Genomic DNA, 27,573 nt, shown 5'->3' with positions numbered 1-27,573 from the left:
TTTTTGACAATATATACAATATAGTACTTAAAGGAACACACTCCACTTTTGTTTTTTTGGAAATAGGCTCATTCTCCATCTCCCTCAGAGTTAAAAAATGCAGCGTCTTCTTTCTAGATCTGTACGTTAATAGGGCTCTGGAGTGTGATCTTACCGGATGGGGCATAGCCAGGATTTTTGGTTGAGGCGCTATATTAGCAGGCCAAACAAATTTGCTGTGTGATCGGTTGTAATGTTAGATTGCACTACCGGCAAGGGAATAAGCTTGAAAATGGGCTCTCTTTTCATTGTTTCCTCACCTGGAAGCATCATGAGGGAGCTTATGTGTTGGATGTTACCAAAAGAAGGTGTCTAGCCTGGATAGCAGCTGTGAGACGAGCTGATATTCAGTTCTCTACCATCCACAGATATCTGTTGGTGTGCTTCAGTATTTTCATTCTGGTAAGTTCTAAATAAGTTCATATTACTCTTTTTATTTTCAATGCACTCTGAGGTCATAGCAAATTAGAACAAACATGCAGAACTACCTTTATTTCTAGAGTTGCTAATTATTTGGCATTATTGCAGGCAAACCAGCCTATGAAATGAATGAAAGAAATCCAACACTACACATGGTTCACTACGAAATCTTTGTACATGCTACATACCAATCAGATTACTTCTTCCATGTGAGGGTGAAAAGGTGACCTTTCTGGATAAAATGGCAAAGGTTTGCTGCGTTTTGGTGAACATGTGCCCCAGTGTGTTGGTAAAACCAGGGAAAATGCCCTTGTTAAATACTCTTAAAAGTCTTGTGCTGTATATGTAGTGATACATTTTCAAAAGACACAGTAAATTACAGAATGCTATTAGTGGGTGATATTATATAAATGCTGTCATGATTTTATGTAAACATTTTGTCATTTGTAAATTATACATGACATTGATTCTACATTATAACTGATGTGATGTTCTATAAAGTGGTTTTAATTAAAAATAGGCAAGCATTTGTTTGTTTCTTTATTCAACTTTTGAACAGTGGTAATTAGTAAGTACATAATCAGTAAATGCAAATTATTTACAGCCCCCCCCCCCCCCCCCCTCCTAAATTAAAACATTATGGGTTATTCAGAACAGAACTATGCTTGGAAAAATATTTTCCTATCAGTTGATCCAACTCCTCCACAGTAGCAGGTGGAATTCTTTTGTTTTGAGGACGGCTTCTTTTACCTATTACTACAGATGGTCTGTTTATGTTTTGATTGAGAGCCTTTTTTTTTGGGCAGCTGAAGAGGAGAAGTCTATCTTATGGCCAACCTCTGACTGTATCTTGGTCATATTACCCAGCAAAATCCAGTATGCAGGTTCATCTGTAACAGTCCTTGTGCCACAGATCAACACTGTTGCTTCTACATTAAACAGAAGAGCAGTGACGTGGGTGCAGGTCTCCACGACTCCGGCCATACAGCTGCAGCGGGCGCCTTCAACCTTCCCTGTGATGCTCACAATGACCCATGGCTGCAATGCTGGTTGATTCAGTCTTTGAGAGTGCAGTACCTGAAACACACACAGACAAAGTTCAAGACACGAACTTTAATAAGCCAAGGCCAACACAAATGTGTTGTATCTACGTTCAAATACATTAATCATAAATGTAACAAATAAAGTGTTTTTATGTATCCATCTATAGAAAGCTGCACGTTATATTTTAAATCTGCATATTTCTTTTTAGAAAGCATAAAGTTTGACTTTAAGTGACAATTGTGGACACCTAATATGATAAGCAGATTCTGCAGGTCATTAACCAATGTATAAAACTAAAATAAAATGTATTTTTAGTGACACAGCACACAAACACGGAAGCAAGATGTGTAATTAGGATTATTTATAATAAATATGAATTAATTAGTGCAATTTCTTTAACCATAGAGAATAACTAAATCCTTCAGAACAATGTCACATCAGTGCACTGAACTCACTATGTTATCCATCTAACAGAGCTTCCACATGTTCTTACTGTAATCTCCCCCTCATGAATGAATTTATGCTTGCACTAATCTGAATGTTCAGAGGGAAATCAAACGCATTTTATTCGCAGTACTCAGGCTGACTTACCTTTGTTTGAATGACGGCGTACTCACAATTGTACCCAGTCCTTGGTGAATTGGATGTGGGCCTCCAGAGATTTATAATGGCGAAATTGGTGCTCCGTGTATGCGCTGACTTTGCAAACAAGGTACAAGAATAGATCATGCTAAGTCAATAGTGGTTTGGTCTTCAGGGTTTCTACTCCACTGCCGGATTTCATACGGGTCCACATTTCCAATGCACGCTATTTTTTTTTTTGCAATTACAGTCTCTTTGCATCTGGACACAACCTGTCTCTATACCGTCCTTTTTCTTTTGAGCTACTTTTCAGAATTGCTCGTCCTTCCAACACAGTGGCTGTGTCCGAATTCAGGGGAAGGATGCTTAAAATGGCATATTTGGATGCAATGATGTCACAGCGACGTGGCGAAGGCTGTCCGAATTCAAAGAGCACTCAAAATGTGGCGACAAATGCGTCCTACCTCTCCGCAAATTTGAGGGTTAGCCGTGTCCGAATTCTGGGGAAGGATGCGCCAATGCCACATTTGGAGGCAATGACGTCACAGCGACGTGGCGAAGGCTGTCCGAATTCAAAGAGTACTCAAAATGTGGCGACAAATGCATCCTACTTTTCCCTGAATTCTAAGGATGGGTCCGATGTATCCTTCATGTCCTACTATATCCCAGGATTCATTGCGGGCCACCTGCCGCATAAATTCCAAACCAGTAGAAGCATTTTGGACCGGAACAATGGCGGGCAAACCGGGCGTGACAGTGGGAGAGGAATCTGCATTCACATGTAAGTACTTGAAAATCTGGTGTTACAAAAGTTAAAGCCCCATAGCGGTTCTGTTGGTAGTCTCTGGGCATATGCCTGTGTTTAGCTTATAATCCATAGAATCCCCGTGATAGATTGCACTTGAACTAGTATGGTGACCCCAGCAGTTTGTCATGCATTGCCACTCTCATACAGCTACGTTATATCTTGCTAATTAATCATTTTGTGATACGTTGCAGGGAACAAAGAGCAAACAACTCTCCTCATCAGATTGCAAGGCGAAAACGACCACCTCTTCACTGCGGTGAAGAATTCTGCCACTGTGGCATGGAGGTACAAGAACAAATCAATTCACACCCATATATGAGTGTAGTTTCATTAACCCTCATGCTGCACAGAACCTGTGATGTCCATTCGGTATCACTCTGGCGTGCTGCTGTGCAAACGTCCGGATGTGGGGATCAACATAGTTGCCAACGTTTCTGTCTGCTCTTATTTTTCAGGTGTGATCAGGACTATACTGGAGAAGATGGGTTTGCAGGGGACAGTCACCCCCTTGCAGGAAAGGAAAAAGTGGGTTAACCTCAAGACAAAATACAAAGTATGTTGTTCTCAAGCAGATAAGTCATGAGGACACAAGTTAGTAAATGTGCACCTACTAAGAATTGTTGTGGTGTTATCATGTGTTAACTGTTGTGTTTTTATTTCCTCTGCCATTAGGACTGCAAGTATCCAGGGTCAGGAGAGGGTGTAAGTGGGAAGCCCACTGCTGCCACTTGGCCCTGGTTTGCCCTCATGGACGAGGTAATAGTACAGAGGCCGTCCATCAGGCTCCCTGTCCTACTGTCCACTCTCCCTGAGGACACTCCAGGGCCAAGTTCAGCAGTGGGTGACCAGAATGTAGCAGAATCTGACACTGATGAGGGAGACAGTCAGCCACCGACAACAGCAAGGAAGAGGAAACGGGATCGGGATGACGAGCTGCTCAACCTCATCAGGGAGGATATGCAGCAACAAAGGGAGGCTGAGGAGAGAAGGGCACAGGAGAGCAAGGAGCGAATGGACAGACTTTTTACAATCCTGGAACGTCTGATCCCAAAATGACTGCTGCGTCCCTCTAATTTCATTTGACAGTTCTGTGACATTTGTGTGTTGAGATGATTTTCCAGGCACCAGACACCTTCTTTTTCCTGCATTGCAAACACTTTCCTTTAAATTATTTTGTTACATTGTGCCCTTTGTGTTGGATGTTACAAGTCTCATTTTCGCAATAAATAAATAAACAACAAAGAAACAAAAACAAAAAACAAATGTGCAATGCATAAGCAGCATTTGAAGACTAAAATATTTGCAGCTATGTACATGTGTTCACACAAGATTAACCTGAGTGTCCTGTTCCCGGATCATTTCTTTCACAACTCCAATACATGCCAGGAAGTCCCTGGCAGTGTTGCTGGATCTGCTGAAGACAGATCAGACATGGATGGGGTGCTGCAACTGTGACCTGCGGTTTGTCTCTTCTAGTCGACGAGTGGAGATTCACACAGGGTGGTCTGCAAAGAGAGCTTAAGGATGCATTCTCCCACTGTCCACTGCAACGTCCATCCACAGGTTTGCAGGGCTGGCTCTATCGACGGCTGCTGCACCACTAAGATATGTAGACAGAGATATGTAAGCAGGAGTGCCATGAAGTGCCATATGCCACCGGAGAAAAGGTTCCTAGACAAATTTGCACTTGCCTGTTAACAGTAGTCGTGGTCTGGTGGTACCTCCTCCAGGGCTGACACCTCAGATGACAGTTGGTCCTGCCAACATATATATATATATATATATATATATATATATATTAGGGGTGCAACGATACACAAAATTCACGGTTCGGTTCGGTTCGATACTTTGGTGTCACGGTTCGATATTTTTTCGATACAAAAAAAATGTTCATGACTTTTTAATTTGCCATTTATTAAAATTATAAATATATATTTTAACTCAAAAGTACAGTTTTTAAATTTAACCCTAACGCTTGTGCGTGTTTTTTATTTTGACAGCGAATGCGCACCTGCGGACCACTTATGTGCAGCCCTGGTTATTTAGCTCGTCATATTGCAGCCACAGAAATTCTTTTGTCCATGAAACCATAAAGCTGCACTTTCTTTTTGCCTTATAGTCTGATTTGTCATAACTTCTCCGTTTTGTGGTAAGCTTTTCTTTGGCTGTCACTTCTTCACCCTGACCTGTCTTATTTGGCTCAGCAGAACTAAAATATATATCTGTCTGTGAAGGTTCTCAGTCATCCAGGTCATCGTAGTCAAATATAAATCCTGCTGCTTTTACACACGCACTCACATAAGCTCAGCGATTCTCTGCGATCAACCTCTCACATGTTTAAGCTGCGGGAGATTTCACTTGTCATGTTTGCACAGTAAGCTAACAATTAATAAGACGATGTCAGAGGAATTGGTGCACAAATTATCATCACTCACAGATCAGTGCTGTCGCTCTCTATACACAGTTCACGCGATTGCAAAGTGAAAGCAAAAAAACAAGCGCAAATTCAAACGCAATTTCAATATGTCACATATTGACAGTGGCTCACCGATGCCAATGACATAATTACCCAGCTACATTTCCGAAAGAATGCAAAAGCATTGACATATATTTTTCCTTCCTACAATAGCCCGACGGGCAGGGCAGAGATAGATTTTGGTACCCTGACTGAAAAAAACGCTAGCCCCGGGACGTTGGGCTAGCGATATTGCGAGCCCTGTATCTGATTGAGGAATCACTCATCTTTGGAAAAGAGAGTTTATTACAGAGAAATGTCTCTTTCCAAAATAAAAGCTATACTATCCACTTCTTCTGGGCTATATTCTCAGCAGCATATTAAACAGCTGTCTAAATGACTCGGCTAAAGTTAGTAGCATGCTTGCTTGTTTTTTTTCTGCTTCCACTTGTCTTTGCACTAGGATGATGTCGGCGTAAATGTGCAGTCATATTCGTTGTGTTCCCACTAGTGCTTTCAGGTTAATCTCGTTGAAATGACCTTAACGCCACAACACGGCAAATCTCCGTTAACGAGCTACCGCCGATCGCCCCGTGCATGGGGCTAGACGGCCAACACGTTAACGAGCTAACTGCGCTAACACACTAGTTCCCACTAGGGTTGCCAACCGTCCCTTAAAATATGGAATCGTCCCGTATTTAGAAACAAAAGTACACGTCCCGTATTGAGCTAATAAGGGACGCACTTTGTCCCGTAATACAGTGAGAATCAAAAGTAGTCTATAAATGTTTATGGAATTAACGCTTTGTTTGAAAACATAATTCCCAGCCCCTCTCCTGCTTTGTGACCAATGAGCTGACAGCACACTTATGACAATTCGAGTATGACAATTCAGATTACCGCTCATCTCATTGGTCGAGGAAAGGTCGCTTACGGAGAAAATACCGGAAGACAACAGATGACCACAACAAGAAGCATGGCCAACAGGGAAACAAACGCCGTCACTGCGGTGCAAGTCTCGGACGACAGTACACCTAAAGCTGGGCAGACACTGTGCGATTTTTTCAGTCGCGTTATTCAGCTCCTGCTCAAACTGCACGATTGACTCGCAGGGGTTAGAAGTTGGTAGGTCACGATGCAGGTCTCACACTATACCGCCCGATGCTCTGATGCGACCTGAGTGCTCACACTGTGCGTCCATAAAATTAAGGTTATAACAGAAAATCTGTCGCTCGCTCTCTCTGTCTCTCACTCACACAGACACACCACTACCATCAACTTTGCTAAATTGCTAATGAAAAACATGATCAGGCAGCTGTGATTTAGCAGCGATGTAGATCCAACTATTTTCACGGTTGTTGTGGTCGTGATAATTTTGTGAGGCCACATCGAAAAGGCTCGGATGAGCTTTTCAAAGTTCTACAAGTTGTGCCTCCATCGCTTGTGTCCAGATCACACGCTGCACAGCCGTGCTGCTCCATCTTTTTCACGGCGTTTACGTGTTTGCGCGCGAGCAGTGTGAGCGGCTCACGAGCGATTGATGATCGGGAGCTGGTCGTGAGGTGTTAATCACTTCTCGTTACCCCACGTATACTACACGACGCACGATGAAGGCCAAAATCGGTCCGATCACTCAAAAATCGGCTCAAAATGGGCCTAAAACCGCACAGTGTGAGCCCAGCGTTAGAGCAGCAATGTTTGTTCCCCTCAGAGAAAGGGAAGAATGGGAAAAGGAAAACACCTGGCTGGAAAAAGTTAATATGGGCATGTGCAGTGAATATCAGCGCTATGTGGCCAGAAGTGTGATAATATAATTTATTTTGTGTAATAAACGACTGCAAGGATAGATGATTACAACAAATAGATGACTAATACATAAAAGTAATACATAGATGAATAATGATGATGAGTTAAGATGCGTAATCATGGGAACAAGCGGGTTTTCAAACGGGAGCAGCTGATTAGCATTAGAAAAGCTGAAATAATACCTCAGCTGAAGCCAATTGTACTAAATGCACTAAATGTGCACTGTTACAAGAATATTTTTCTTTCTATTGTTTTCTATTATTTTAAGTTAAGCAGGACAGAGTTCTTTTAAAGAAAGATTTACTTATATTCTCAAAAGTTAAGCATGACAGGCTTCTGTTTAAGAAAGAGACCTGTTTTATGTGTTAATGTTGTCATTTTGAGCTAAAAATAAATGGCTAAATGATCATTTGTTTCACATGTGTTCATATCACAAAGAATACACATCTACTTAAATCAAATTCAAGTCAAAGGGTTAAAAAAAATAATTTCACACACAAAAAAAGAGCTAGAAAATTCACCACACTGGGAAGGGTGAAGACAACTGGGTCGCCCGGCCCTGGCCACGAGGTGTCCCTTATTTATTTTTCAGGGAGTTGGCAACCCTAGTTCCCACCCATGTAATTGAGCATTGCATGGCACATCCAACATACTGTTTTACTTTAGTCCATGACTCACTTACCTTCAGGGTCATACGTCACATGAAAACCAAAATAATTCCAAACGCCAGATCTGAATGAGGGTGGGGGAGGTCCATGTTGTAAGGAGAGCTTAACTTCTGTCTCGCTAGCTTGCCCTGCGCTCTTCCTTCTGACGATGCTGTCTGTGTTGAGCGCTCAGTGAATCTGCGTTCGACTACTCCGCCTAGGCTGCACTGTCGACCCTAGGCGGAGTAGTCGAACGCAGATTCACTGAGCGCTCAACACAGACAGCATCGTCAGAAGGAAAGTTGATAAAATAAATTACAAATTTTGTATTGTTCGATACATATGCGTACTGAACCGAAAGCACTGTATCGAACGGTTCAATATCGATACGAATATCGTTGCACCCCTAATATATATATATATATATGTATATATATATATATATACACACACACATACATATGTGTGTAATATATGGAAGAAATATAGTATCATCAGAATTCAAGTATTTTTAGACATTGAATTTATGACACTGAATTTTTATCCTCCAAATTTCCCTGCAAAAATATTCACCTGCAAAAATTCACCTGCAAAAAATTCACCTGCAAAAAATTCACCTGCAAAAATTCACCTGAAAAAAATTCACCTGCAAAAATTCACCTGAAAAAAATTCACCTGCAAAAATTCACCTGCAAAAATTCAACTGCAAAAGTGATGAACTTTAATGACCCAAGCCAGAGCAATCAGCACCAGATCGAGTCGAGTGGCTCTCAGCCAATTAAATTACGCTGTTTGATCACATGACACCGTTAGCCAGCAGTGTGTCTCCTAAAAGAGAGCTGTTTAAAGGTGAGTGATTAAGTTTTTCTCCTAAATAGAGATCATTACAGAACGCCTAGTCCTACTTAAAATCCCATTTATTATTATTTTTTTTTATCATCTACTCGAACTAAGGAAAACGTTTGACTAACTCAAAGACAATTTCCACGCCTCCCCTGCCTGACTGCAGAGGCAGTTTTGAATTTAGGAGCGCCAAGATGGCAGCGGCAAACCCTGGCGGCTCTCCGGTGAGTATATATATTTTTTTATCTTCAAGTTTGTCTTTTGAAACCTTAATTTTATTTAAATCCGTTGCTCATGTATAAAGTACACAGACGGGGTCTTTGCTCAACTCGTCTGAGGCGTGTCTCACTAAGCGCTACATGCTAGCATCCTGCTAACCGAGCTACCCTTTACATGCTGTGCTTTAGAAAATGGGATACTCGTTAAAAAAAATACTCCGCAGATATTGATAGATAGACGAACACTGCAAATATAATGTTGGAAACGAGAACGGCCTTTGGTGAAGGGGTAAAATACACCATGAATAGAGCCATAGAGTGAATGGCTGCCATGGTTGCAGAACAGCCTGATTTAATGACAAGAATGGGGAAGAGTGAGGTGAAGTGAACCACAGCCACAAAACACGGTCAGACAAGGCGGCAAAAGGGCAGTGATCTGTCCGTCAGTATGAAGTTGGTGTGCTTTGGTGAACAAAAACTCCAGACTGGTAGCAGGAAGATGGGAGACTCGTGTTTCACTGGAATAGTGGTGAATTAAAACATCCTTTGTTGGGGACATTTCGGTGTAAATGCATCCATACAGGCAAGACAGAGGCAGACTAGACAGTGAAGAAAACAAGGCAAACATTAGAAATATAAAAACGGAAATATAGGATGAGTCGGGGATGAGTTCCTGCCCCAAGTGGAGGAGTTCAAGTATCTCGGGGTCTTGTTCGCGAGTGATGGGAGAAGGGAGCCGGAGATCGACAGACGGATTGGGGCTGCAGCTGCAGTAATGCGGACGCTGCACCGGTCCGTCGTGGTGAAGAGGGAGCTGAGTGTAAAAGCGAAGCTCTCAATTTACCGGTCGATCTACGTCCCTACCCTCACCTATGGCCACGAGCTGTGGGTAGTGACCGAAAGAACGAGATCGCGGATACAAGCGGCAGAAATGAGCTTCCTCCGAAGGGTGACTGGCCTCTCCCTTAGAGATAGGGTGAGAAGGTCGGCCATCCGGGAGGGGCTCAGAGTAGAGCTGCTGCTGCTCCACATCGAAAGGAGCCAGCTGAGGTGGTTCGGGCATCTGACAAGGATGCCCCCTGGGCGCCTCCTGGGTGAGGTGTTCCAGGCATGTCCCACCGGGAGGAGGCCCCGGGGCAGACCCAGGACACGCTGGAGAGATTATATCTCTCGGCTGGCCTGGGAACGCCTTGGTATTCCCCCGGATAAGCTGGAGGAGGTGGCTGGGCAGAGGGAGGTCTGGGCCCCCGCGACCCGGCCTCGGATAAAGCGGATGAAGATGGATGGATGGAAATATAGGATTAATATAACATACAATTAGGGAAAATGTAAGGAACACAATGTAAATGATATTGTAAAGTCATTAAAACGGCATACTCTTGATTAAAAGAAACGCATAATTGGGTAGGATAATAACAATAATAATGTTAAAAAACATGTACAAGATGGGTATGTATACTTGTAGCCAGAATACTATAAAGTTGTAGCATGCCAGACCATCTTGATTGAATGTAACTTCGCTCCACACAAGTTTTATGGTAGACATATTCATATTGGTATCTAATAAATGATTAATTCTTAGATTTTATCGAACGTTAATTTATAAATTGTTTCTGTCTTTATGTGTTTGTTTCAGATTATGCAAGATGAAATTATTCAGTCAGCAAGACACTTGCTGCAGTTGCTGACATCATCCAACTGAACTGCTGCTGTGATGAATCAGAATACAAGGTTTACTTTAGCGAGACTTATGAGTTAATGCTACATTTAACTAAATTGTTATATATTTTGTGTCCAATATTGTCTCCATATGATTTTGTTTTTTGCAACATCTTGCAGAGAACAGAGTCAAGGTACCAGCTTGGTCAACCCTAAAAGACCATCTGTTCAATGACCAGGTGAAAAAGTCATAAACTAAACACTCTGCATGAGCATGGAATTTAGGATGCAACTTTATATCTTACCTGCTCTACACTCAGGGCTTGAATTACAACAACAGTCAATCACATAAAAAAATATACTTTTGGTAGTTCTGTGTCTGTCTCTCTCCTCCAAACCCAGATGGCTGCTGGTACTGAACCGGGTTCTGGTTCTGCTGGAGGTTTCTTCTTGTTAAAGGGGAGTTTTTCCTCTGCACTGTCACTTCATGCTGCTCAGTGTGAGGGATTGTTGAGGTTGAGTCCATATGTCCTGCGAACAACTGCTGGGCAATGACACCATGCAATTTTCTGGGATTCCTTGGATAGAAAACCTGTGAACTGCACTTGTTCTTGGTCTTCACAGCTCACCTTTTCACTGTTTATTGAATCAAAATGCTCCAGTGACATGGATTCTACATTGTAACTGATGTGATGTTCTATAAAGTGGTTTTAATAAAAAAAGGCAAAAATTAGTTTGTTTCTTTATTCAATTTTTGAACAGTGATACTCATTCAGTAAATGCAAATTATTTACATGGCAGTGCACTATAGGCATAAATCTAGACCCCTAGATAAAACATGATGGCATTATAGCAGTGACAACTCCTCCACAGTAGCAGGTGGGATTTCTTTTTTGAGGACGGCTCCTTTTACCTGTCACTACAGATGGTCTGTTTATGTTTTGATCAAGAGCCTTTTTTGGGCAGCTGAAGAGGAGAAGTCTATCTTATGGCCAACCTCTGACTGTATCTTGGTCACATTACCCAGCAAAACCCAGTATGCAGGTTCACCTGTAACAGTCCTTGTGCCACAGATCAACACTGTTGCTTCTACATTAAACAGAAGAGCAGTGACGTGGGTGCAGGTCTCCGTGACTCCGGCCTTACAGCTGCAGTGGGCGGCTTCAACCTTCCCTGTGATGCTCACAATGACCCATGGCTGCAATGCTGGTTGATTCAGTCTTTGAGAGTGCAGTACCTGAAACACACACACAAAGTTCTTGTCTTTAAATGAACTATGAGCCAAGGCTGACATAAATGTTTTATCTACTTAATCATTAATGTAACAGCGTTTAGAAAGTTAGCACATACATGTAATTTTTCATTTCTTTATGTGTCCATCTATAGAACGCTGCATGTTATATTCTAAATCTGCCTGTTCTGTCAGAAACCTGCCTGCAGAAAATGAACCTAAAGGATGTAATCACTTTCAAGATGGAGAAAGCATAAAGTGACAATTATGAATCACTTAATATGATAAGGAGATTCTGCAGGTCATTAATCAATGTATAAAATTAAAATAAAATGCATTTTTAGTGACACAAGATACAAATATGGAAGCAAGATGTATAATCGCTCAGTTTGGGGAAATTGTGGGTAGCCTGCAAGAGCCTCAACTTCTCCATACCCACAATGTGCAACAAATGGGCACAGCTGATCTTCAACAGTGGAACATCGGCCAGTTACTTCCAACTTTAACGCAGCTTGTAGTCTTGGAGAGCAGCACACCAAAACTGCATGCACAACTTCTGCTAACAGTGGAAACGGATTAAGAAATCCATGCAAACAGATTCATAAACCGAAAGAATATTATTTTACAGGATTAATGATCATATCAGCCGCTGGCTGATCACAAACCCTGAGGGTGTATACGAGAAGCAGAAGAAGCAGAGGGAATATCCCGTTTAAGTTTAGATAGTATTTGTAAAGATATTGACCATATCCTTTTCTGAAAGTGTGGATATAATGGATGGGGTAAGGTACTGACATGCTACAACTTTATAGTTGTTAAATTCTGGCTACAAGTATACATACCCATCTTGTACATGTTTTTTTTTCGTTTTTTTAAATTATTATTATTGTTATTATTATTATTATTATCCTACCCAATTATGTGTTTCTTTTAATCAGAGTATGCTGTTTTAATGACTTTACAATATCATTTACATTGTGTTCCTTACATTTTCCCTAATTGTATGTTATATTAATCCTATATTTCCATCCATCCATCTTCATCCGCTTTATCCGAGGCCGGGTCGCGGGGGCAGCAGCCTAAGCAAAGAGGCCCAGACCTCCCTCTCCCACCTCCTCCAGCTTATCCGGGGGAATACCAAGGCGTTCCCAGGCCAGCCGAGAGATATAATCTCTCCAGCGTGTCCTGGGTCTGCCCCGGGGCCTCCTCCCGGTGGGACATGCCTGGAACACCTCACCCAGGAGGCGCCCAGGGGGCATCCTTGTCAGATGCCCGAACCACCTCAGCTGGCTCCTTTCGATGTGGAGCAGCAGCAGCTCTACTCTGAGCCCCTCCCGGATGGCCGACCTTCTCACCCTATCTCTAAGGGAGAGGCCAGTCACCCTTCGGAGGAAGCTCATTTCTGCCGCTTGTATCCGCGATCTCGTTCTTTCGGTCACTACCCACAGCTCGTGGCCATAGGTGAGGGTAGGGACGTAGATCGACCGGTAAATTGAGAGCTTCGCTTTTACACTCAGCTCCCTCTTCACCACGACGGACCGGTGCAGCGTCCGCATTACTGCAGCTGCAGCCCCAATCCGTCTGTCGATCTCCGGCTCCCTTCTCCCATCACTCGCGAACAAGACCCCGAGATACTTGAACTCCTCCACTTGGGGCAGGAACTCATCCCCGACTCATCCTATATTTCCGTTTTTATATTTCTAATGTTTGCCTTGTTTTCTTCACTGTCTAGTCTGCCTCTGTCTTGCCTGTATAGATGCATTTACACCGAAATGTCCCCAACAAAGGATGTTTTAATTCACCACTATTCCAGTGAAACACGAGTCTCCCATCTTCCTGCTACCAGTCTGGAGTTTTTGTTCACCAAAGCACACCAACTTCATACTGACGGACAGATCACTGCCCTTTTGCCGCCTTGTCTGACCGTGTTTTGTGGCTGTGGTTCACTTCACCTCACTCTTCCCCATTCTTGTCATTAAATCAGGCTGTTCTGCAACCATGGCAGCCATTCACTCTATGGCTCTATTCATGGTGTATTTTACCCCTTCACCAAAGGCCGTTCTCGTTTCCAACATTATATTTGCAGTGTTCGTCTATCTATCAATATCTGCGGAGTATTTTTTTTAACGAGTATCCCATTTTCTAAAGCACAGCATGTAAAGGGTAGCTCGGTTAGCAGGATGCTAGCATGTAGCGCTTAGTGAGACACGCCTCAGACGAGTTGAGCAAAGACCCCGTCTGTGTACTTTATACATGAGCAACGGATTTAAATAAAATTAAGGTTTCAAAAGACAAACTTGAAGATAAAAAAATATATATACTCACCGGAGAGCCGCCAGGGTTTGCCGCTGCCATCTTGGCGCTCCTAAATTCAAAACTGCCTCTTCAGTCAGGCAGGGGAGGCGTGGAAATTGTCTTTGAGTTAGTCAAACGTTTTCCTTAGTTCGAGTAGATGATAAAAAAAAATAATAATAAATGGGATTTTAAGTAGGACTAGGCGTTCTGTAATGATCTCTATTTAGGAGAAAAACTTAATCACTCACCTTTAAACAGCTCTCTTTTAGGAGACACACTGCTGGCTAACGGTGTCATGTGATCAAACAGCGTAATTTAATTGGCTGAGAGCCACTCGACTCGATCTGGTGCTGATTGCTCTGGCTTGGGTCATTAAAGTTCATCACTTTTGCAGTTGAATTTTTGCAGGTGAATTTTTGCAGGTGAATTTTTTTCAGGTGAATTTTTGCAGGTGAATTTTTTGCAGGTGAATTTTTTGCAGGTGAATTTTTGCAGGTGAATTTTTGCAGGTGAATATTTTTGCAGGGAAAGTTGGAGGATAAAAATTCAGTGTCATAAATTCAATGTCTAAAAATACTTGAATTCTGATGATACTATATTTCTTCCATATATTACACACATATGTATGTGTGTATATATATATATATATATATATATATATATATATATTAGGGGTGCAACGATATTCGTATCGATATTGAACCGTTCGATACAGTGCTTTCGGTTCAGTACGCATATGTATCGAACAATACAAAATTTGTAATTTATTTTATCAACTTTCCTTCTGACGATGCTGTCTGTGTTGAGCGCTCAGTGAATCTGCGTTCGACTACTCCGCCTAGGGTCGACAGTGCAGCCTAGGCGGAGTAGTCGAACGCAGATTCACTGAGCGCTCAACACAGACAGCATCGTCAGAAGGAAGAGCGCAGGGCAAGCTAGCGAGACAGAAGTTAAGCTCTCCTTACAACATGGACCTCCCCCACCCTCATTCAGATCTGGTGTTTGGAATTATTTTGGTTTTCATGTGACGTATGACCCTGAAGGTAAGCGAGTCATGGACTAAAGTAAAACAGTATGTTGGATGTGCCATGCAATGCTCAATTACATGGGTGGGAACTAGTGTGTTAGCGTAGTTAGCTCGTTAACGTGTTGGCCGTCTAGCCCCATGCACGGGGCGATCGGCGGTAGCTCGTTAACGGAGATTTGCCGTGTTGTGGCGTTAAGGTCATTTCAACGAGATTAACCTGAAAGCACTAGTGGGAACACAACGAATATGACTGCACATTTACGCCGACATCATCCTAGTGCAAAGACAAGTGGAAGCAGAAAAAAAACAAGCAAGCATGCTACTAACTTTAGCCGAGTCATTTAGACAGCTGTTTAATATGCTGCTGAGAATATAGCCCAGAAGAAGTGGATAGTATAGCTTTTATTTTGGAAAGAGACATTTCTCTGTAATAAACTCTCTTTTCCAAAGATGAGTGATTCCTCAATCAGATACAGGGCTCGCAATATCGCTAGCCCAACGTCCCAGGGCTAGCGTTTTTTTCAGTCGGGGTACCAAAATCTATCTCTGCCCTGCCCGTCGGGCTATTGTAGGAAGGAAAAATATATGTCAATGCTTTTGCATTCTTTCGGAAATGTAGCTGGGTAATTATGTCATTGGCATCGGTGAGCCACTGTCAATATGTGACATATTGAAATTGCGTTTGAATTTGCGCTTGTTTTTTTGCTTTCACTTTGCAATCGCGCGAACTGTGTATAGAGAGCGACAGCACTGATCTGTAAGTGATGATAATTTGTGCACCAATTCCTCTGACATCGTCTTATTAATTGTTAGCTTACTATGCAAACATGACAAGTGAAATCTCCCGCAGCTTAAACATGTGAGAGGTTGATCGCAGAGAATCGCTGAGCTTATGTGAGTGCGTGTGTAAAAGCAGCAGGATTTATATTTGACTACGATGACCTGGATGACTGAGAACCTTCACAGACAGATATATATTTTAGTTCTGCTGAGCCAAATAAGACAGGTCAGGGTGAAGAAGTGACAGCCAAAGAAAAGCTTACCACAAAACGGAGAAGTTATGACAAATCAGACTATAAGGCAAAAAGAAAGTGCAGCTTTATGGTTTCATGGACAAAAGAATTTCTGTGGCTGCAATATGACGAGCTAAATAACCAGGGCTGCACATAAGTGGTCCGCAGGTGCGCATTCGCTGTCAAAATAAAAAACACGCACAAGCGTTAGGGTTAAATTTAAAAACTGTACTTTTGAGTTAAAATATATATTTATAATTTTAATAAATGGCAAATTAAAAAGTCATGAACATTTTTTTTGTATCGAAAAAATATCGAACCGTGACACCAAAGTATCGAACCGAACCGAACCGTGAATTTTGTGTATCGTTGCACCCCTAATATATATATATATATATATATATATATATATATATATATATATATGTTGGCAGGACCAACTGTCATCTGAGGTGTCAGCCCTGGAGGAGGTACCACCAGACCACGACTACTGTTAACAGGCAAGTGCAAATTTGTCTAGGAACCTTTTCTCCGGTGGCATATGGCACTTCATGGCACTCCTGCTTACATATCTCTGTCTACATATCTTAGTGGTGCAGCAGCCGTCGATAGAGCCAGCCCTGCAAACCTGTGGATGGACGTTGCAGTGGACAGTGGGAGGATGCATCCTTAAGCTCTCTTTGCAGACCACCCTGTGTGAATCTCCACTCGTCGACTAGAAGAGACAAACCGCAGGTCACAGTTGCAGCACCCCATCCATGTCTGATCTGTCTTCAGCAGATCCAGCAACACTGCCAGGGACTTCCTGGCATGTATTGGAGTTGTGAAAGAAATGATCCGGGAACAGGACACTCAGGTTAATCTTGTGTGAACACATGTACATAGCTGCAAATATTTTAGTCTTCAAATGCTGCTTATGCATTGCACATTTGTTTTTTGTTTTTTTTTCTTTGTTGTTGTTCCTGACATGTACTCTGTTTTTGAGTGAATGTCCATTTGCCATTATGACTTGGCATCATGTCAATACCTGTTGATTAAATGGATTCAGTGACTATTACTATTTGATTCCATTTTATTGCGAAAATGAGACTTGTAACATCCAACACAAAGGGCACAATGCAACAAAATAATTTAAAGGAAAGTGTTTGCAATGCAGGAAAAAGAAGGTGTCTGGTGCCTGGAAAATCATCTCAACACACAAATGTCACAGAACTGTCAAATGAAATTAGAGGGACGCAGCAGTCATTTTGGGATCAGACGTTCCAGGATTGTAAAAAGTCTGTCCATTCGCTCCTTGCTCTCCTGTGCCCTTCTCTCCTCAGCCTCCCTTTGTTGCTGCATGTCCTCCCTGATGAGGTTGAGCAGCTCGTCATCCCGCTCCCGTTTCCTCTTCCTTGCTGTTGTCGGTGGCTGACTGTCTCCCTCATCAGTGTCAGATTCTGCTACATTCTGGTCACCCACTGCTGAACTTGGCCCTGGAGTGTCCTCAGGGAGAGTGGACAGTAGGACAGGGAGCCTGATGGACGGCCTCTGTACTATTACCTCGTCCATGAGGGCAAACCAGGGCCAAGTGGCAGCAGTGGGCTTCCCACTTACACCCTCTCCTGACCCTGGATACTTGCAGTCCTAATGGCAGAGGAAATAAAAACACAACAGTTAACACATGATAACACCACAACAATTCTTAGTAGGTGCACATTTACTAACTTGTGTCCTCATGACTTATCTGCTTGAGAACAACATACTTTGTATTTTGTCTTGAGGTTAACCCAAAGGTGAATTTTTTGCAGGTGAATTTTTGCAGGTGAATTTTTGCAGGTGAACATTTTTGCAGGGAAATTTGGAGGATAAAAATTCAGTGTCATAAATTCAATGTCTAAAAATACTTGAATTCTGATGATACTATATTTCTTCCATAGTAATACACACACACCATTACGCACAAACATTATATGTTGCAATATTCACATGTCATGGGGTGGTCACTTACGTGGGGTACAAAGGTGTGGTGCACCTCCAACGCTTGCAGGAAGATGGCCCTGAACCTCGTTATCATCATTCCAAACACACGCTCTATGATGGAGCGTGCCCTGGAATGGTGGCTGTTGAAGCGCTGGGCTCCCACACCTCGGACTGGCCTCTTGTAGGGTGTGATGAGGGGGAGTGGACGTTGGAGGCATGGGTACCCTCCATCTGCGAGGATGAAATGTTCTGGAGGAGGGTAGACTGACTGTCTGTACAGTGGGCTGTGGCGGAGCACCCTGGCCAGCCCACGCAGGTGTCGATGAAGCAGCCCTGATGGTCACAAATTGCCTGCAAGATGATAGATGGAAACAGTTTCCTGTTTCTGTAGCACTGACCATCAGGGCCGCTTGGACACTTGATGCGGATGTGGCAGCCATCGATTGCACCCACCGCTTTCAGGAAGGCTCTGTGGCGTGCTAGTCCTGCAAACCCAAGGGACACTGCCTCCAGGTCCTCTGGTGTCTTTGGGAGGTGGATGACCTGGTGGCGAATGGCCACCACTTCTTCTGTGACACGGTGGACAATGGTGTGGACAGTAGAACGAGGCATCCCAAACACTCTTGACACCATCCTGTAGGATGCTCCACTTGCCAACCAGAAAATGAACACCAGGATCTCAATTGTGGCACCCCAACCATGGCACCGATCCTGGTCCAGAAGATTTAGCAACACTGCCAGGGACTCCCTGCTTAGCTGAAAATCGGGCCTCGTGTCCTCCTGGTTGAAGAAACGGGCCAGGACGGGAACACTCAGGTTGATCCTGCGGTATACGGTTCTTGTCTGCTTGGATGAAAGGTGGAGAACAACATGAACAGTTATGGTGGAAGGGTATGGTTTCATTTATTTTGAGGGATCCAAGCATTATTCTGATTATTATGCATTAATGTATTTTTAAGTGACATGAATTTTTTTCTTACAGATGTCAAAGTCTCAACCTCATGCTCATACATACATATATGTATATATGTATATATATATATATATATATATATATATATATATATATATATATATATATATATATATAAATAAATAAACACCCAGCACGCCCCTGCGGGCGGTTTATCCTTCAAGCTCGGGTCCTCTACCAAAGGCCTGGGAGCTTGAGGGTCCTGCGCAGTATCTTAGCTGTTCCCAGGACTGCGCTCTTCTGGACAGAGATCTCAGATGTTATTCCCGGGATCTGCTGAAGCCACTCGCCTAGCTTGGGAGTCACCGCACCTAGTGCTCCGATTACCACGGGGACCACCGTTACCTTCACCCTCCACATCCTCTCGAGCTCTTCTCTGAGCCCTTGGTATTTCTCCAGCTTCTCGTGTTCCTTCTTCCTGATATTGCTGTCATTCGAAACCACTACATCGATCACGACGGCCGTCTTCTTCTGTTTGTCTACCACCACTATGTCCGGTTGGTTAGCCACCACTAGGGCTGGGTATCGTCACTGATTTCTAGAATCGATTCAATTCCGATTCACAAGGTCCCGAATCGATTCGATCCACGATTCGATTTAATTCGATTCGATTCGATTTAAATCTGGGAAATTTTGACAGTCAGAAATATTATAATTCAGTTCAGTACATTTACATATTTTTGTATCAATAAAAAGGAAGCTGATACACGCAAGACTTTATCACAGGTGTAAGCGTCACAGCAGATGCCTTTGTGTCAAAGTAGCTGAAGATAAAACACAGAAAAACATGAAGGTTTTCCTGGCCTGGGATTTATAAAAATATTCTGCAGTACATCAAAAACGAAAGAAAACCATTAATCAACATATGAACATCACCTCTGAAGTTACAGCAGTTTTACTAGAGACACGTTAAGCGTTTTGCATTTTGAATAATTTTAAAAAGTTTAAATTTGTTCAGTATTGAACAGCAGAAATGAGGTTTTCTTTTCGGAAGAATGTAAAAGGGAAAAAAAACAGTGTCCGACAGCGCTGTAAACGACAGTAGACTTGTGCGTAACAAGCAAGCGAATAATGAAGAAAGGGAAACTGTTCTTGAAGTACAGAGAGAGAGAGAGGGAGAGAGGGAGAGAGAGAGCTGTGCATCGCGGTGGAAGCAAAACAGTAAAAGTCAGAGTGAATTCATGACGATTTTGTGTGAAGCGTTTGGATCTTCTTTTGCTGCTGGTTCGGTCAATATTGTTTGGAGAGAGATCAAACTAACAGCTTTAGAATCGGCGCATAAAGGGCGTGAACACAAAGCGCGGACCCGTCGACAGATCAGAATCAGCGAGCTGTCGGCTTTCAGCCCCGACTGTGAGAAAGGCGACATCTAACTGATTCTGATCCGCGGGTCGCGCTGTGTGTTTAAGTCTATGTGCAGAATCCGTGTACCTGCTCTCATTTACTGTCTTAACTGTTTGGTGGTTCTTGAAATTTTGTGAGATGTCACCAGAGATTCTGGCATTTTGGGCAAAATAAATTTATATTAAAAAATCGATTCAGGATTTTAATGAATCGATTTTACGTTATCCAAGCCAGAATCGATTTTAATCGATGAATCGATTATAAAAACCCACCCCTAGCCACCACCATTTTGTCCGTCTGTATCTGGAAGTCCCACAGGATCTTAGCTCGGTCATTCTCCACCACCCTTGGGGGCATCTCCCATTTTGACCTCGGGACTTCCAGGTTATACTCGGCACAGATGTTCCTGTACACTATGCCGGCCACTTGGTTATGGCGTTCCATGTATGCCTTGCCTGCTAGCATCTTGCACCCTGCTGTTATGTGCTGGATTGTCTCTGGGGCATCTTTACACAGCCTGCACCTGGGGTCTTGCCTGGTGTGATAGACCCCAGCCTCTATGGATCTTGTACTCAGAACTTGTTCTTGTGCTGCCATGATTAGTGCCTCTGTGCTGTCTTTCAGTCCAGCTTTGTCCAGCCACTGGTAGGATTTCTGGATATCAGCCACCTCCTCTATCTGTCGGTGGTACATACCGTGCAGGGGCCTGTCCTTCCATGATGGTTCCTCGTCTCCCTCCTCTTTCTTGGGTTTCTGCTGCCTGAGGTATTCACTGAGCACTCGGTCTGTTGGGGCCATCTTCCCAATGTGTTCTTGGATGTTCGTTGTCTCATCCTGGACTGTGGTGCTGACACTCACCAGTCCCCGGCCCCCTTCCTTCCACTTAGCGTACAGCCTCAGGGTGCTGGACTTGGGGTGAAACCCTCCATGCATGGTAAGGAGCTTTCTTGTCTTTATGTCAGTGGCTTCTATCTCCTCCTTTGGCCAGCCTATTACCCCAGCAGGGTACCTGATCACGGGCAGGGCGTACGTGTTGATGGCCCGGATCTTGTTCTTACCATTCAGCTGACTCCTCAGGACTTGCCTGACCCTCTGCAGGTACTTGGTGGTTGCAGCTTTTCTAGTGGCCTCTTCATGGTTCCCATTCGCCTGCGGGATCCCCAGGTACTTGTAACTGTCCTCTATGTCTGCAATGTTGCCTTCTGGTAGTTCAATCCCCTCAGTTCTGACTACCTTCCCTCTCTTTGTTACCATCCGACTACACTTCTCCAGTCTGAACGACATTCCAATGTCATTGCTGTATAGCCTGGTAGTGTGGATCAGTGAATCGATGTCTCGTTCACTCTTGGCATACAGCTTCCAACTCACCTGGAAGAGCATGGTAGCTATGTGCGGATGCTCTTCGTGGATTACTGCTCAGCTTTTAACACCATCCTTCCACACAAACTGGTGGCCAAGCTACAAGACCTGGGGCTTCCATACAGCACCTGCATGTGGATCAATAGCTTCCTCTCGGGCCGTAGACAGAGAGTCAGAGTTGGCCATCACACATCCTCAGCCCTGAGTCTCAGCACTGGCTCACCCCAGGGCTGTGTGCTCAGTCCACTGCTCTACTCTCTCTACACACACGACTGCACTCCTCGCCACCACAGCAACATCTTTGTGAAATTTGCAGATGACACCACAGTGGTGGGGCTCATTTCCAAGGGAGACGAGTCTACGTACAGAGATGAGGTGGAGCAGCTGACGTCATGGTGTAAGGCCAATAACCTCCTCCTCAACACTTCAAAAACCAAAGAACTCATAATAGACTTCAGAAGGAAAAAGGCAGAGATCCAACCACTATTCATAAATGGGGACTGTGTAGAAAGGGTGGCAAGCTTCCGCTTCCTGGGAGTCAATATAGAGGAGAACCTTTCCTGGAGTGTGAACACCTCCGAGCTGCTGAAAAAGGCCCAACAGAGACTGTACTTCCTGAGAATTCTCAGGAGGAATAACATCACACAGAGACTGCTGGTGTCCTTCTACAGAGCCACCATTGAGAGTGTTCTAACTTACTGCATATGCATCTGGTACACTAGCTGCACAGGGGCTCAGAGGAAAGCATTCCAAGGGATCATTAACACCGCCCAAAAGATCACTGGCTGCCCTCTCCCCACACTGGAAGTTCTACACAACGCCCACTGTTTTAAAAAGGCCCAAAACATCATAAAAGACACCTCACATCCTGGCCACTCCCTGTTCGAACTGTTGCCCTCAGGCAGACGGTACAGGGCAATCAGAGCAAGGACTAATAGACTCAAACACAGCTGTTATCCAACTGCAATAACACATCTGAATACTACAAAAAAATGTCCATCACGCCACTCTTGTGTTAATCTATGCACGGTCTGAAGCATGTGTGTGGGAATGTATGTGAATGTTTTACTGTTATATCTTATTAGTATTTTAAGTATTCTATCTATTTTATTTATTGAATTTTATTGTTTTATTTATATTTTGATATTGCTAGGGATGATGCAATGATCGGGGACCATTCTTAATTTCGTTGTTCTCATGACAATGACAATAAAGTTTCTGATTCTGATTCTGATTCTGATTGATGTCATCCATGTACAGGAGGTGGCTGACAACTGCTCCATTCCGTAGTCGGTATCCGTAGCCAGTCTTGTTAATGATCTCACTGAGGGGTTTCAGGCCTATGCAGAACAGCAGTGGGGACAGAGCATCTCCTTGGTAGATCCCGCACTTGATGGTGACTTGTGCTATGGGCTTGGAGTTGGCCTCTAGTGTTGTACGCCACATCCCCATTGAGTTCCTGATGAAGGCTCTTAGGGTCCCATTGATCTTGTACAATTCTTTCAAACCAGTCCAAATGCTTTGGACTGGTTTGAATCCTATTTGCATGAACGATCCTTTTCTGTGGCTACCTCTAAGTACAGTTCCTCTTCTACTTTTCTTGCCTATGGTGTGCCACAAGGTTCAGTTTTGGGGCCTTTATTGTTCTTACTGTATTTACTTCCTCTTCAACACTTATTGAGCACTTTTAAGGACATTTCGTATCACTGCTATGCAGATGATATTCAGGTATATATCTCCTTTAAGCCCCATGATGTTTCCAAGCTACAGATTTTGCACAAGTGCATAGACTCCATTAGATGTTGGATGGCTGGAAACTTTCTTCAACTAAATGAGGAGAAGACTGAAGTTCTTGTTTGTGATCCTAAAAATTTTGTACCTAGTGTTATGGAAAACTTGGGTCCACTTGCTACATTTGCAAAACCGTCTATCAGGAGCCTTGGTGTTAGTATTGACTCAGCTCTGACTTTGGATGCCCATGTAAAATCTTTGGTTCGCTCCTGTTTTTATCATTTGAGAAACATTGCTAAGCTGAGTCCCATTGTATCGCGCTCCGAATTAGAAATTGTCATTCATGCATTTGTTTCATCTTGTTTGGACTACTGTAATTCTTTGTTTACTTGTTTATGTAAAGCCTCTTTGGAGCCTCTCTAAGTTATTCAGAACGCTGCTGCAACGCTTCTGACCAAGTCCTCCAAGTTTTCCCATGTCACACCCCTGCTGATTCAGCTGCACTGGCTCCCCGTTAAATTCAGGATCCAGTTTAAGGTTTTGACCTTGACTTTCATGGCCCTGCATGGACAAGCACCAACATATATAAGTGAACTTTTGCATCCATACATTCCCAGCAGGTCCCTGAGGTCATGTGACCAGGGCTTGCTTGCTGTCCAGCACACAAGGCTGAAAACAAAAGGCGACAAAGCTTTTGGAACTGTGGCCCCCAGATCTGTGGATTCAGTGGTCGCTTTTAAAAAACAGCTAAAAACCCATCTTTTTAAACTTGCTTTTAGTTGATTTTTATTTTTAGGTTTTAGCTTCTGTGAAGCACTTTGTGATTTTTATCTTGAAAGGTGCTATATAAATAAAGTCTTACTTACTTACTAAAGTCTTACTTACAATTCTAGGCATTCCAGTATCCAGCTGTGGGGCATTGAGTCATAGGCCTTCTTGTAATCAATCCAGGCAGTGCACAGGTTGGTCAGTCTGGTCTTGCAGTCTTGGCTGACTGTTCTGTCTACCAGTAGCTGGTGTTTTGCGCCTCTGGTATTCTTGCCAATTCCTTTCTGTGTCCCGCTCATGTATTGACCCATGTGCCTGTTCATCTTAGCCGATATGATGCCTGACAGGAGCTTCCATGTAGTACTGAGGCAGGTTATTGGTCGGTAGTTGGAGGGGACCGGTCCCTTCTTGGGGTCCTTGGGGATCAGCACCGTCCGACCTTCGGTTAGCCATTCCGGGTGTCTCTCATTTACTAGCAGCTGGTTCATTTGTGCTGCCAGACGCTCGTGGAGTGCAGTCAGCTTCTTTAGCCAGTAGGCGTGAACCATGTCGGGCCCTGGTGCTGTCCAACTCTTCATACTGGAGACCCTTTCTTGAATATCTGCCACTGTGATGGTTACTGGACCCTGTTCAGGGAGGTCGCTGTGGTCTGCCCTCAGATCCACTAGCCACTGAGCATTGCCGTTATGGGTTGCGTCCTTCTCCCATATGCTCTTCCAGTATTGCTCCGTCTCCAGCCTTGGTGGTGCTGTTCTCTTATTATTATTGTTCCCTTGCCACTGAGAGTACACCTTTGCTGGTTCTGTGGAGAACAGCTGGTTTATTCTCCTACCTTCTATCTCTCTGGTGTACCTCCTCAAGCGGCTGGCCAAGGCTGCGAGTCTTTGCTTGGCAGTTTCCAAGGCCTCAGGTTCCGCAGCCGTCCCGCTGCCGTCAGGTCCAGCCTCCGTGTCTTCGTCCACGCCTGGTCCAGCCTCCGTGCCTTCGTCCACGCCTGGTCCTGCCTCGTCTGGTCCTGCCTCGTCTGGTCCTGCGGTTGCCACACCGCTGTCAGAGCCAGCTCTACCTGTTCCGCTTCGCCTCTGCCGGCCATTTTCCAGGCCTCTAAGTTGGCATCATGGCCATTGTGGACGGCCTCCGGAAAGAGTTCATCACCGCCGCTGGCATCGCGGCCGACCTCCGGACCTGCTCAGTGGCCGCCACTGCCTTCCAAGTGGTCGGCCTCCCGATTGGTTTTGCCTGCGCCGTTGCCGTGTGCACGGTCGGCCCCCAGAACTGTTCGCCCGTCGCCGCCGTTGCCGTGTGCACGGTCGGCCCCCTGATCTTTTCATGGACTCTTGTTGAGCTCTAGTTTGGTTTTGTTTTTGATCTGTCTTCCTGTGTTCTTGGACTGTTTTCTTGTGTGTTTGGACTCTTGTGCTCCTTGTTTTTTGTTTCGGGCCCTCCTTCCTGGACCCCCTCCGCCTGCCCTGGTCTGGTGCTCTGTTTTTTTTTTTTGTTTTGGGCTGTCGGGAGCCAGCCCTTGGAGGGGGGGTACTGTCACGGTTCTGGGTCAGTTTGACCCAGTATTTTGAGTTGTCATGTTTTTGCAGGTTTAGTTTAGTTCCATGTGTCATTTTCTGTCTGTCTCTCTATGTCGAGTCTGGGTCTTAGTGTGATGGTTTCTTGTTCCTGTTTTATTGTGAAGGTCTGCGTCTCATGTGAGTGTGTTCAGTTTTACCTCTGTCTCGTCTTGTTGATTATTCCCAGCTGTGTCCACCACCTGTGTGTAATTCCCCTGTGTTTCTCTGTGTATTTAAGTCGTGTCCTCTGTCATTGTAGTTGCTGGTCCGTCTGGGTTTCCACCCTGCTTCATTTTATTTAAGTTTTATTTATACAGTGCCAAAACACAACAACAGTTACATGAAGGCATTTGACGACGAGACGACGAGTGGACATGCGCTGCGACTAGTTGGGGGTGATAACTCAATAGACAAAAACTGTGGTATTTTGTAAATATAATAATAAACATGAATTCACTGTGTAATTGCGTAACTTTATTAGCAGCATCCTCCTGAAATGCGCCAACAACATTGAGAGTAATGTCCTCCTTTCTGCCTCTTAATGCTCTCTGGTCGCTATGGTAATGCGTAAATACTTCTTTCAAAATAAGACACAACTACAACATGGGAAAAGACCCAGTTAATCAAGTTAACGATAAAAACTCTGGAAACCATAAATTTCACACCCGAGCCTCAACTCTCGCGGCCCGGTACTAAACAACTCATGGACTGGTACCGGTCGGTGGCCTGGGAGTTTGGAGTTGGGGACGGCTGTCTTAAAGTATTCTGTTACGTCCTTACGAAGAGGTCTAGCGGTGTGAGTGTGGGGCCAGTAACAAATGGGTCCAGAAATGGAATGAAAAGGAAAACAGACAGATGTGTTCTGTAATAATATATTTTATTACAAACAATATGGTTTTCTTACAAATAACCTTAAGTTAAAGAGCCAGCAACGCTGTTTTACCAATAATGACAAAGAAACATAGGAAGCAGTCACAACAACAAAAGAAAAAAAACTAACAAACAAATAAGGGAGGCACTTCCCACTCCTCACCATGGGAGACACTTCCGGGGCCCACAAGCCCGTCTACTCACTGTCCAAAACCTAGGAAAACCCATATAGCGCAACAGGGGGAGGAAAAACCACCTCACTCACACTTCAACCCCAGCTTATATAGCCTCAGAGAGGTGATTGCTGACTGGGCCCAGGTGGTAAACGAGGATAATCAAAAGCAGCTGTGTCCTGGGGAGAGAGAAGAGTGAGAGAGACAAAGGGGGCAGGAGTGGCGAGAGAGGAGAAGGCGGAGAGAGCAGGCAAACACCCCACCCACACGCTCCCACAGCTTCACTGGATGTAACATATTCATTTTCAGTATTTTCTGTATGATTTCATATCATTGTGGAGCAATTTTAGCCGCTCTTCTTTACAATATTGCATCAGTTCACTGTGAGTAATCTGTATCACTTTGGAATGATGGGCTTCAAATTGTTTGTGAATGGCCTTCCCAGACTGATGGGCAGCAATAACTTCCTTTTTAAAATCAGTGACAATTTTTGTTCCTTTGCATTGTGTTAACATAGACTTTAATGCCCCAAATCACCAACTTGCAAAAAGATCTGGATTTATAGAGGTGATCAAACTTGCCGATTATCAAGTGTATTTGACCTTACTTGTCATAACCAATGTGCAGGCTGGACTTGAATGCAGGACCCAGAAGGTCAGATTCAATAATTTTATTTAGAGGCAAGGTGAAAAGACATATATTTGATGAAACTTTCAAACAAAGGAAAATCTACGGTCTTTATTT

General features: G+C 43.8%; 1 protein-coding gene and 1 long non-coding RNA gene across 3 annotated transcripts in view; both read left to right on the top strand.

Moving 5' to 3' along the window:
- Positions 1 to 8,502: 8,502 nt before the first annotated feature.
- On the top strand, positions 8,503 to 11,077 carry LOC309689167. 2 transcript variants are annotated; one of them, XR_014271282.1, is made up of 5 exons: positions 8,503 to 8,650; positions 8,756 to 8,868; positions 10,499 to 10,593; positions 10,702 to 10,760; positions 10,924 to 11,077. It is a non-coding gene; the product is annotated as an uncharacterized lncRNA (long non-coding RNA). The 2 variants fall into 2 exon arrangements; XR_014271283.1 differs by having other exon boundaries at positions 8,508 to 8,650; positions 10,702 to 11,077.
- Positions 11,078 to 14,734: 3,657 nt separating this feature from the next.
- Positions 14,735 to 27,573, top strand: part of LOC309688661 (uncharacterized protein) — a gene marked incomplete at its 3' end in the record, with an annotated part of 40,464 nt that continues 27,625 nt past the window's right edge. The window contains exon 1 of the mRNA XM_082504533.1: positions 14,735 to 15,090. Within this exon, the coding sequence (XP_082360659.1) occupies positions 15,079 to 15,090 (12 nt within the window). The 5' untranslated portion in view covers positions 14,735 to 15,078. The remainder of the gene's footprint in view (positions 15,091 to 27,573) is intronic.

Source organism: Aulonocara stuartgranti (genome assembly GCF_965226115.1).
Source record: "Aulonocara stuartgranti genome assembly, chromosome: 15".
Lineage (NCBI taxonomy): Eukaryota > Metazoa > Chordata > Actinopteri > Cichliformes > Cichlidae > Aulonocara > Aulonocara stuartgranti.
This window is presented reverse-complemented; position numbering and strand designations above follow the sequence as displayed.